General features: G+C 46.0%; 1 protein-coding gene across 2 annotated transcripts in view; it reads right to left on the reverse strand.

Moving 5' to 3' along the window:
- The window catches only part of LOC106591439 (transmembrane protein 8B), a 30552-nt gene that overhangs the window by 13274 nt on the left and 3969 nt on the right, over positions 1–13309 (reverse strand). For both annotated transcript variants that reach the window (XM_045690466.2, XM_045690468.2), the window contains exons 5-11: positions 10861–11126; positions 10372–10685; positions 9944–10037; positions 6298–6412; positions 3877–4010; positions 2687–2865; positions 358–504 (exon numbers count right to left, since the gene is read on the reverse strand). In XM_045690466.2, the coding sequence (XP_045546422.1) occupies positions 358–504; positions 2687–2865; positions 3877–4010; positions 6298–6412; positions 9944–10037; positions 10372–10685; positions 10861–11126 (1249 nt within the window). The remainder of the gene's footprint in view (positions 1–357; positions 505–2686; positions 2866–3876; positions 4011–6297; positions 6413–9943; positions 10038–10371; positions 10686–10860; positions 11127–13309) is intronic.

The following is a 13309-nucleotide window of genomic DNA, read 5'->3' on the forward strand; positions in this document are numbered from 1 at the left end:
GTGTGTGTGTGTAGTAGGTCTGTGATTGTAGTAGGTCTATGAGTGTGTGTAGTAGGTCTGTGATTGTAGTAGGTCGATGAGTGTGTGTGTGTGTGTGTGTGTGTGTGTAGTAGGTCTGTGAGTGTGTGTGTGTGCTAGGTCTGTGAGTGTGTGTGTGTGCTAGGTCTGTGTGTGTGTGTGTAGTAGGTCTGTGAGTGTGTGTGTAGTAGGTCTGTGAGTGTGTGTGTGTATTAGGTCTGTGTGTGTGTGTGTGTAGTAGGTCTGTGTGTGTGTGTGTGTAGTAGGTCTGTGTGTGTGTGTGTGTGTGTGTGTGTGTGTGTGTGTGTGTGTGTGTGTGTGTGTGTGTGTGTAACCTACATGTTTGAACGTGTCTCTGACTCGGGCCATGCAGAGAACAGTGACCCAGATTGAACACACTGAACCCAGGAAGTCACAGTACTGGAGAGTGTCGTAATCCATGATACACATCACTGTTAAACCAGGCTGGTCACACGCATGGTAGAACTAGAGAGGAGAGGAGAAAGAGAGAGAGAGAGAGAGACAGACAGACAGACAGACAGACAGACAGACAGACAGACAGACAGACAGACAGACAGACAGACAGACAGACAGACAGACAGACAGACAGACAGACAGACAGACAGACAGACAGACAGACAGACAGATAGACAGATAGACAGATAGACAGATAGACAGATAGACAGATAGACAGATAGATAGAGGAGAGGAGAGACAGACGAGAGGAGAGGAGAGACAGACGAGAGGAGAGAGACGAGAGGAGAGACAGACGAGAGGAGAGGAGAGACAGACGAGAGGAGAGGAGAGACAGACGAGAGGAGAGGAGAGACAGACGAGAGGAGAGGAGAGACAGACGAGAGGAGAGGAGAGGAGAGGAGAGGAGAGGAGAGGAGAGGAGAGGAGACAGAGGGAGAGAGATACAGAGAGATGGAGAGAGAGAATTCAACACACCAATTAGGATCTGTGGCTAAAAACACTTGAATCAGTTATAGAACCCATTGCCCTTTATGGTTGTGAGGTCTGGGGTCCTGCTCACCAACCAACAACTCACTAAATGGGACAAACAACAAATTGAGACTGCATGCAGAATTCTGCAATAATATCCTCAGCGAACAAACATTAAACATCAAATAATGCAAAGCAGAATTAGGCCGATACCCACTAATGATCAAAATCCAGAAAAGAGCTGTTAAATTCTACAACCACCTAAAAGGAAGTGATTCCCAAACCTTCCATAACAAAGCCATCACCTACAGAGCGATGAACCTGGAGAAGAGTCCCCTAAGCAAGCTGGTCCTGGGGCTCTGTTCACAAACACAAACAGACCCCACAGAGCCCCAGGACAGCAACACAAACAGACCCCACAGAGCCCCAGGACAGCAACACAAACAGACCCCACAGAGCCCCCGGACAGCAACACAAACAGACCCCACAGAGCCCCCAGGACAGCAACACAAACAGACCCCACAGAGCCCCCAGGACAGCAACACAAACAGACCCCACAGAGCCCCCAGGACAGCAACACAAACAGACCCCACAGAGCCCCCAGGACAGCAACACAAACAGACCCCACAGAGCCCCCAGGACAGCAACACAAACAGACCCCACAGAGCCCCCAGGACAGCAACACAAACAGACCCCACAGAGCCCCCAGGACAGCAACACAAACAGACCCCACAGAGCCCCCAGGACAGCAACACAATTAGACCCCACAGAGCCCCAGGACAGCAACACAAACAGACCCCACAGAGCCCCAGGACAGCAACACAATTAGACCCCACAGAGCCCCAGGACAGCAACACAAACAGACCCCACAGAGCCCCAGGACAGCAACACAAACAGACCCCACAGAGCCCCAGGACAGCAACACAAACAGACCCCACAGAGCCCCAGGACAGCAACACAATTAGACCCAACCAACACATGAGAAAACAAAAGGATAATTACTTGACACATTGGAAAGAATTAACAAAAAAATCAGAGCAAACTAGACTGCTATTTGGCCCTAAACAGAGAGAACACAGTGGCAGAATACCTGACCACTGTGACTGACCCAAACTTAAGGAAATGCTTTGACTATGTACAGACTCAGTGAGCATAGCCGTGCTATTGAGAAAGGCCGCCGTAGGCAGACCTGGCTCTCAAGAGAAGACAGGCTATGTGCAACACTGCCCACAAAATGAGGTGGAAACTGAGCTGCACTTCCTAACTTCCCGCCAAATGTAGGACCATATTAGAGACACATATTTCCTATTGGGTGAAATATCACAGTGTGACATCACAGCAGCCAGATTTGTGACCTGTTGCCACAAGAAAAGGTCAACCAGTGAAGAACAAAACACCATTGTAAATACAACCCATATTTATTTTATTTATTTTCCCTTTTTGTACTTTAACTATTTGTACATCGTTACAACACTGTATATAGACATAATATGACATTTGTAATGTATTTATTATTTTGGAACTTTTGTGAGTGTAATGTTTTACTGTTCATTTTATATTGTTTATTTCATTAAATCTATTTTCACTTGCTTTGGCGATGTAAACATACGTTTCCAATAAAGACCTTTTGAAATTGAAACTGAAAATGAGATAGAGAGATCAATAAAGACAATATAAAAAAGAGATCGGAGAGGTAGACAACAGGTCGGTCTGTATAACTCACAGTAGAGAAGAACATGGTAAAGAGGTAGACGGAGGCCTCGGTGACGTAACGGCGTCGGACAGCGATGACGATGGGCGGGAGGAAGAGGAGGTTACTGAGCGTGAGCAGTAGAACCGCTGTCAGTTGACGACCGTACGACTGGGCTGTGACGTCATCGGTACAGCCCCACCCACTCCAACCTGAACACACAGAGGCCAGTTTATTAGGTACACCACCACACTACACAATGTATACAGTCAGTAGCCAGTTTATTAGGTACACCACCACACTACACAATCTATAGTCAGTGGCCAGTTTATTAGGTACACCACCACACTACACAGTCAGTGGCCAGTTTATTAGGTACACCACCACACTACACAATGTATACAGTCAGTGGCCAGTTTATTAGGTACACCACCACACATACATAATACAATATCACAGACAGTGTCACCAGCAAAGCACCATAACACCTCCTCCTCCATGCTTCACGGTGGGAACCACACATGCAGAGATCATCCGTTCACCTACTCTGCGTCTCACAAAGACACGACGGTTGGAACAAATTTGGACTCATCAGACCAAAAGGACAGATTTCCACCAGTCTAATGTCCATTGGCCCAAGCAAGTCTTTCTTGGCCCAAGCAAGTCTCTTTCAAAGTCCTTGAAATTTTCCAGATTGACTGACCTTCATGTCTTAAAGTAATGATGGACTGTCATTTCTCTTTGCTTATTTGAGTTGTTCTTGCCATAATATGGACTTGGTCTTTTACCAAATAGGGCTATCTTCTGTTATACCACCCCTACCTTGTCACAACACAACTGATTGGTTCAAACGCATTAAGAAGGAAATAAATTCCACAAATTAACTTTTAACAAGGCACACCTGTTAATTGAAATGCATTCCAGGTGACTACCTCGTGAAGCTGGTTGAGAGAATGCCAAGAGTGTGCAAAGCTGTCATCAAGGCAAAGGGTGGCTACTTTGAAGAATCTCAAATATAAAATATATTTTGATTTGTTTTGACACTTTTTCCATTTACCACATGATCCCATATGAGGTATTTAATAGTTTTGATATCTTCACTATTATTCTACAATGTAGAAAATAGTAAAAATAAAAACCCTGAAATAAGTAGGTGTCCAAACTTTTGATTGATAGTGTACATCTATGAGAAATGTGTGTGTGTGTGTGTGTGTGTGTCCTACCGGCTTTGCAGACACAGGCAGCGTAGAGATAGCTGTACGATCTCAACAGTCGACACTCTCCAAACGTCCCACAGTCCTCGATACAGGCTGATACGTACAGCTGTGGTGTCACTGTTACATTACCACAGTCACTACTGTAGAGAGACATTAGATACAGACTGATACAGCTGTGGTGTCACTGTTACATTACCACAGTCACTACTGTAGAGAGACATTAGATACAGACTGATACAGCTGTGGTGTCACTGTTACATTACCACAGTCACTACTGTAGAGAGACATTAGATACAGACTGATACAGCTGTGGTGTCACTGTTACATTACCACAGTCACTACTGTAGAGAGACATTAGATACAGACTGATACAGCTGTGGTGTGGGTGGTACATTACATACAGCTGTGGTGTGGACGGTACATTACATACAGCTGCGGTGTGGGCGGTACATTACATACAGCTGCGGTGTGGATGGTACATTACATACAGCTGCGGTGTGGACGGTACATTACATACAGCTGCGGTGTGGACGGTACATTAAATACAGCTGCGGTGTGGACGGTACATTACATACAGCTGTGGTGTGGATGGTACATTACATACAGCTGTGGTGTGGGTGGTACATTACATACAGCTGTGGTGCGGGTGGTACATTACATACAGCTGTGGTGCGGGTGGTACATTACATACAGCTGTGGTGCGGGTGGTACATTACATACAGCTGTGGTGCGGGTGGTACATTACATACAGCTGTCATGACGTTGGCCTCTTTTGGTACAATTTTGTGATACTCAGAAGAGACAATATAGCCATATTACCATAAAACTGTTTATATAATAGACTCAGTTTAAGACTTGCCTCATATGGGTGTATGGAATGTATTAATAAGGATAAAGCTTTTGTAAGACATTGAGATGCTATGTACTGATGTAATGTGATAGAATTGTATTTCTGTAACCAAATCTAACTCAGTCATAGGCACGCCCCAGGGACATATACAGGACCAGGCGTCATTTGACCAGCCTGTTCGATGGGCACTATAAAACACTCCCTGATTTACATTTCTCCAGACCAGGCCTACACTCTATGGCCAGAGGTTTGACCATCCAAGTACTCTACTGAAAGTGAACCATACCACGTGGTTAACTTTTAGACTATTGATACCGACAGAATAAGAACAAGTCTTTGATATTAATTATTAGTCTGCAGCTAAGTAAATTATATCATCGAACGCGAAGACCAACGAAACAACCATTCGATGACGACATTAATGAATGTCGCTCTGAAAGATCCATTCTAACCGAGAGAGAGAGAGAACGCGGACAAAACTCCCCAACAGAACTACTCTCCAACAAGAATCAGAACGACACACTGAGCGTAAATATATATATTGATTGCAATTGTTCCCGAATGAGTGAGCCTTCAATTGTCAATTGTTAATGAACTCTGTGTAAACTTCTCAGCTGACCATTTATGACCCATTGTTCAACAGGCCGACCAGCCTGTTTAGCCCACAAGGGCACATTCCGATACCAATCCTTTGTTGACGATAATTACTGTTTGTATGTTTTTCTGTTAATTACTTAGTGTAGTAAATAAATGATTTTAAGACAATTGATGTATGGATGATTTTAGTAAAGACTGGGTTCGTGCAGATACAACAATTTATGATGTTTTGGAATGAGACTGGACTAGAGGTAAATCCACCATTTAAACTTAGAAGATAATCGACCTATACTATAATAGAATATAATATTATAGTACAGGAAAGTTATATTAGGAAAATTATAGCTTTGTAATCTGAATATTCTCCTTGGTGCCCCGACCTCCTAGTTAATTACAATTAAACGATTAATCAGTTTAATCGCGTGATAATAATTACAGGGAGCTAATTGATAAACATATCTTCCGTTTAATGGTACCCCCAAAGACACGACACAGCTGTGGTGCGGGTGGTACATGACATACAGCTGTGGTGCGGGTGGTACATGACATACAGCTGTGGTGCGGGTGGTACATGACATACAGCTGTGGTGCGGGTGGTACATTACATACAGCTGTGGTGTGGGTGGTACATGACATACAGCTGTGGTGTGATGGTACATTACATAGAGCTGTGGTGTGGACGGTACATTACATACAGCTGTGGTGTGGATGGTACATTACATACAGCTGTGGTGTGAACGGTACATTACATACAGCTGTGAATGGTACATTACATACAGCTGTGAATGGTACATTACATACAGCTGTGAATGGTACATTACATACAGCTGTGAATGGTACATTACATACAGCTGTGAATGGTACATTACATACAGCTGTGGTGTGGGTGGTACATTACATACAGCTGTGGTGTGGATGGTACATTACATACAGCTGTGGTGCGGGTGGTACATTACATACAGCAGTGGTGTGGGTGGTACCTGTTGCAGAAGAGTTGTAAGGTCAGGTACCAGGTGGCAGCCTGAGGGAAGGGAAGTCTGACGATGGACCCAGGAACACTGACGTTCAGACTGAACCCAACCGCTGAGGACAACCCTGAAATATATATATATATATATATATATATATATATAGAACCAGTCAAACTATCAGTATATATATAGAACCAGTCAAACTATCAGTGTATGTATATATACACTGCTCAAAAAAATTACGGGAACACTTAAACAACACAATGTAACTCCAAGTCAATCACACTTCTGTGAAATCAAACTGTCCACTTAGGAAGCAACACTGATTGACAATAAATTTCACATGCTGTTGTGCAAATGGAATAGACAACAGGTGGAAATTATAGGCAATTAGCAACACACCCCCTATAAGGGGGTGGTTCTGCAGGTGGGGACCACAGACCACTTCTCAGTTCCTATGCTTCCTGGCTGATGTTTTGGTCACTTTTGAATGCTGGCGGTGCTTTCACTCTAGTGGTAGCATGAGACGGAGTCTACAACCCACACAAGTGGCTCAGGTAGTGCAGCTCATCCAGGATGGCACATCAATGCGAGCTGTGGCAAGAAGGTTTGCTGTGTCTGTCAGCGTAGTGTCCAGTGCATGGAGGCGCTACCAGGAGACAGGTCAGTACATCAGGAGACGTGGAGGAGGCTGTAGGAGGGCAACAACCCAGCAGCAGGACCGCTACCTCCGCCTTTGTGCAAGGAGGAGCAGGAGAAGCACTGCCAGAGCCCTGCAAAATGACCTCCAGCAGGCCACAAATGTGCATGTGTCTGCTCAAACGGTCAGAAACAGACTCCATGAGGGTGGTATGAGGGCCCGACGTCCACAGGTGGGGGTTGTGCTTACAGCCCAACACCGTGCAGGACGTTTGGCATTTGCCAGAGAACACCAAGATTGGCAAATTCGCCACTGGCGCCCTGTGCTCTTCACAGATGAAAGCAGGTTCACACTGAGCACATGTGACAGACGTGACAGAGTCTGGAGACGCCGTGGAGAACGTTCTGCTGCCTGCAACATCCTCCAGCATGACCGGTTTGGCGGTGGGTCAGTCATGGTGTGGGGTGGCATTTCTTTGGGGGGCCGCACAGCCCTCCATGTGCTCGCCAGAGGTAGCCTTACTGCCATTAGGTACCGAGATGAGATCCTCAGACCCCTTGTGAGACCATATGCTGGTGCGGTTGGCCCTGGGTTCCTCCTAATGCAAGACAATGCTAGACCTCATGTGGCTGGAGTGTGTCAGCAGTTCCTGCAAGAGGAAGGCATTGATGCTATGGACTGGCCCGCACGTTCCCCAGACCTGAATCCAATTGAGCACATCTGGGACATCATGTATCGCTCCATCCACCAACGCCACGTTGCACCACAGAGTGTCCAGGAGTTGGCAGATGCTTTAGTCCAGGTCTGGGAGGAGATCCCTCAGGAGACCATCCGCCACCTCATCAGGAGCATGCCCAGGCGTTGTAGGGAGGTCATACAGGCACGTGGAGGCCACACAAACTACTGAGCCTCATTTTGACTTGTTTTAAGGACATTACATCAAAGTTGGATCAGCCTGTAGTGTGGTTTTCCACTTTAATTTTGAGTGTAACTCCAAATCCAGACCTCCATGGGTTGATAAATTGGATTTCCATTGATTATTTTTGCGTGATTTTGTAGTCAGCACATTCAACTATGTAAAGAAAAAAGTATTTAATAAGATTATTTCTTTCATTCAGATCTAGGATGTGTTGTTTAAGTGTTCCCTTTATTTTTTTGAGCAGTATATATATATATATATATATATATAGAACCAGTCAAAAGTTTGGTCACCTACTCATTCCAGGGTTTTTCTTTATATTTACTATTTTCTACATTGTAGAATAATAGTGAAGACATCAACATTATGAAATAACACATATGGAATCATGCAGTAACCAAAAAAGTGTAAAACAATTTTAAAAATATTTTGTATTTGAGATTCTCCAAAGTAGCCACCTTCTGCCTTGGTGACAGCTTTGCACTTTCTTGACATTCTCTCAACCAGCTTCATGAGGTATTCACCTGGAATGCAGTTCAATTAACAGGTGTGCCTTGTTAAAAGTTAAATTGTGGAATTTCTTTCCTTCTTAATGCATTTGAACCAATCAGTTGTGTTGTGACAAGGGGTGGTATACAGAAGATAGCCATTTATGCAGTCGCAAAAACCATCAAGCGCTATGATGAAACTGGCTCTCATGAGGACCGCCACAGGAAAGGAAGACCCAGAGTTCCCTCTGCTGCAGAGGATAAGTTCATTAGAGTTACCAGCCTCAGAACTTGCAGCCCAAATAAATGCTTCACAGAGTTCAAGTAACAGACACATCTCAACATCAACTGTTCAGAGGAGACTGCGTGAATCAGGCCTTCATTGTCGAAAAGCTGCAAAGAAACCACTACTAAAGGACACCAATGAGAAGAAGAGATTTGCTTGGGCCAAGAAACACAAGCAATGGACATTAGACCAGTGGAAATCTGTCCTTTGGTCTGTTGAGTCCAAATTTGAGATTTTTGGTTCCAACCGCCGTGTCTTTGTGAGACGCAGAGTAGGTGAACGGATGATCTCTGCATGTGTGGTTCCCACTGTGAAGCATGGAGGAGGAGGTGTGATGGTGTGGGGGGTTTGCTGGTGACACTGTCTGTGATTTATTTAGAATTCAAGGCAAACTTAACCAGCATGGCTACCACAGCATTCTGCAGGGATACGCCATCCCATCTGGTTTGGGCTTAGTGGGACTGTCATTTGTTTTTCAACAGGACAATGACCCAAAACACACCTCCAAGATGTGTAAGGGCTATTTGACCAAGGAGGAGAGTGATGGAATGCTGCATCAGATGACCTGGCTTCCTCAATCCCCTGACCTCAACCCAATTGAGATGTTTTGGGATGAGTTGGACCGCAGAGTGAATGAAAAGCAGCCAACAAGTGCTCAGCATATGTGGGAACTCCTTCAAGACTGTTGGAAAAGCATTCCTCATGAAGCTGTTTGAGAGAATGCCAAGAGTGTGCAAAGTTGTCATCAAGGCAAAGAGAGGCAACAGGTACAGCAAGCTCTACAAGTAAATCTGGGAAATATCAGGGAGTGTATCACAACCGGCCGTGATTGGGAGTCCCATAGGACGGTGCACAATTGGCCCCAGCGTCGTCCCGGTTTGGCCGGTGTAGGCCGTGATTGGGAGTCCCACAGGGCGGTGCACAATGGGCCCGGCGTCGTCCCGGTTTGGCCGGTTTAGGCCGTGATTGGGAGTCCCACAGGGCGGTGCACAATGGACCCGGCGTCGTCCGGTTTTGGCCGTGATTGAAAACAAGAATTTGTTCTTAACTGACTTGCCCAGTTAAATAAAGGTTAAATAAAACTTCGAAGAATCTAAAATATTACATGTATTTGTATTTGTTTAACACTTTTTTGGTTACTACATGATTCCATATGTGGTATTTCATAGTTTTGATGTCTTTACTATTATTCTATATAAAGTAAAACCCTTGAATGAGTAGGTGTGTCCAAACTTGTGTGTGTGTGTGTGTTTATGTGTGCGTGTTTATATATGTGTGTGTGTGTGTGTGTGTGTGTGTGTGTGTGTGTGTGTGTGTCCTACCTGTGTGACAGGGATGGGAGTAGTTGAGTGTGAGGACAGGAGCCCAGGAAGAGAGACAGGCCATCACCCTGCTGCTTCCTAACGTTGCATTAGTCTACAATACACACACACACAAACACACACACACACGTTACATCAGTTTACAGAAAAAAAATATATATTTTGTTGGTGTGTGTGTGTGTGTGTGTGTTACCCACAGTGTTGAGTGTAATGTCCAGGTTCAGGGTCCCTCCAGTCGTCTGTGTGTTGAGGGGGAAGGTGAGGAACGTGGTGTGTGGTGTGTGTGTGTGTGTGTGTGTGTGTGTGTGTGTGTGTGTGTGTGTGTGTTACCCACAGTGTTGAGTCTAATGTCCAGGTTCAGGGTCCCTCCAGTTGTCTGTGTGTTGAGGGGGAAGGTGAGGAACATGGTGTGTGTGTGTGTTACCCACAGTGTTGAGTGTAATGTCCAGGTTCAGGGTCCCTCCAGTCGTCTGTGTGTTGAGGGGGAAGGTGAGGAACGTGGGGAGTGTGTGTGTGACCGTTACGTTGGGTCCGTTAACGGGAGAGAACCGGACCGACAGAACGTCTAGTTCTTCGCGGAGCACCGGAACGAGCCGCACACACTCCGACGACGACAACGCGTCGCTACGACGACCTGCAACCGCAGAACTGTTGCCTGGTGACGATGCAGTGCCGCCGTTGCCACGGAGCCTGTTAAGGTAATCGTCTCCAGACAAACCCACGCTCTGAGGCTTACAGCCCACTGACACACACACACATTACATACACACATTACACACACATTACATACATACACACACACACATTACATACACACACACAGACACATGGTACAACCACTTACCGCATCACCTCACATATGGTGTGTGTGTGTGTGTAGTGTGTATAGTGAGTGTGTGTGTGTAGTGTGTGCGTACCTGTGTAGTTGGCTGAGACGCTGAAGGCTGTGGTTCGGTTGCTATGGTAACTATCCACGATGACGCGTATCCACGTATTCCATGGGGGAGCGAGGAGAACGGCCGAGCAGCCAATCAGAGAACAGTTCACCCTCACAAGCCCCCCCTGGGGGGAGGAGGAGCCCAGCGTGAGGGACAATGAACAGTCTCCGTTCACAAGCCCCTCCCCCCAGGTACAGCCACTCACAGACACCGAGAGAGACGACACGAACTCTGGAACAAAAACTCTGAGAGACAGAGAGACAGACAGAGAGAGACAGAGACAGAGAGATATTAATTAATCAACCTTTAAGGAGTACCAGAACCCACTATAGACTCAGCCACCATCCTCAGCAGGGTTCCATCTAAGTTGTCAACGCCAAGAACTTAGTAATTGGTGTGATGAGTCCAAATTTGAGATTTTTGGTTCCATTTTTTTTTTGATTTATGGCTATTTGACCAAGAAGGAGAGTGATGGAGTGCTGCATCAGATGACCTGGCCTCCAAAATCACCCAACCTCAACCCAATTGAGATGGTTTGGGATGAGTTGGACCGCAGAGTGAAGGAAAAACAGACAACAAGTGCTCAGCATATGTGGGAACTCCTTCAAGACTGTTGGAAAAGCATTCCAGGTGAAGCTGGTTGAGAGAATGCCAAGAGTGTGCAAAGCTGTCATCAAGGCAAAGGGTGGCTACTGGAGAAACTAAAATATATACCTTCTGTACTATGGGAGATAGCAGATTAACCCAGAATAGAGCACCTTCTGTACTATGGGGGATAGTAGATTAACCCAGAACAGGGTACCTTCTGTACTATGGGGGATAGTAGATTAACCCAGAATAGGGCACCTTCTGTACTATGGGGGATAGCAGATTAACCCAGAATAGGGCACCTTCTGTACTATGGGGGATAGTAGATTAACCCAGAACAGGGTACCTTCTGTACTGTGGGGGATAGTAGATTAACCCAGAATAGGGCACCTTCTGTACTATGGGAGATAGTAGAAGGGCACAACGGCCACGTGACGGAGAGAGGAGCGCTCACGGAGAAGGGCACAACGGCCACATGACAGAGAGAGGAGCGCTCACGGAGAAGGGCACAACGGCCACGTGACGGAGAGAGGAGCACTCACGGAGAAGGACACAACGGCCACGTGACGGAGAGAGGAGCACTCACGGAGAAGGACACAACGGCCATGTGACGGAGAGAGGAGCGCTCACGGAGAAGGCCACAGATTTGTTTAGGGTGCATTAGGGCCACACAAAGGGGATACCGCCGTGAAACGCTAGGCATTATAAAAGTGCTCGTCACATTGTGAATGAGTGACGATGTAGTGTGTACAGCGCAAAAAAAACAAAAAGCAGAAGTCAAGAGAGTTCAAAGCAGAACTTAAGAGTCTCATCAAGTAGGCTTTTACAATGTATTAAACATCTAAACACACACAGCCCAACGTTTCTAGAACAACTAAAGTTACGTTAATAATACATTTAGCATCCAGAAATATCTGCTTCTTTGTTAACCGCTCAGCACAGCATCGCCGCATGTGGCCACGACCTCAAAATCGTTCGGAGAAAAATATCTGTTATGTTCACTTGAATACTTCCTACTGTAAAATAACGCCACTGAATTAAAACCAAATCTAGTCTGGTAAATGAACTAGTGTAGCCCACAGCCACATCAGGACCTGCTAAATGAACTAGTGTAGCCCACAGCCACATCAGGACCTGCTAAATTAACTAGTGTCGCCCCACAGCCACATCAGGACCTGCTAAATGAACTAGTGTAGCCCACAGCCACATCAGGACCTGCTAAATGAACTAGTGTCGCCCCACAGCCACATCAGGACCTGCTAAATGAACTAGTGTAGCCCACAGCCACATCAGGACCTGCTAAATGAACAAGTGTAGCCCACAGCCACATCAGGACCTGCTAAATTAACTAGTGTAGCCCACAGCCACATCAGGACCTGCTAAATTAACTAGTGTAGCCCACAGCCACATCAGGACCTGCTAAATTAACTAGTGTAGCCCACAGCCACATCAGGACCTGCTAAATGAACTAGTGTAGCCCCACAGCCACATCAGGACCTGCTAAATGAACTAGTGTCGCCCCACAGCCACATCAGGACCTGCTAAATGAACTAGTGTAGTCCACAGCCACATCAGGACCTGCTAAATTAACTAGTGTAGACCCACAGCCACATCAGGAACTGCTAAATGAACTAGTGTCGCCCCACAGCCACATCAGGACCTGCTAAATGAACTAGTGTAGTCCACAGCCACATCAGGACCTGCTAAATTAACTAGTGTAGCCCACAGCCACATCAGGACCTGCTAAATTAACTACTGTAGCCCCACAGCCACATCAGGACCTGCTAAATTAACTAGTGTAGACCCACAGCCACATCAGGACCTGCTAAATGAACTAGTG

The sequence above is a fragment of the Salmo salar genome, chromosome 12, assembly GCF_965601325.2.
Source record: "Salmo salar chromosome 12, fSalSal1, whole genome shotgun sequence".
In the NCBI taxonomy this organism is placed as follows: Eukaryota; Metazoa; Chordata; class Actinopteri; order Salmoniformes; family Salmonidae; genus Salmo; species Salmo salar.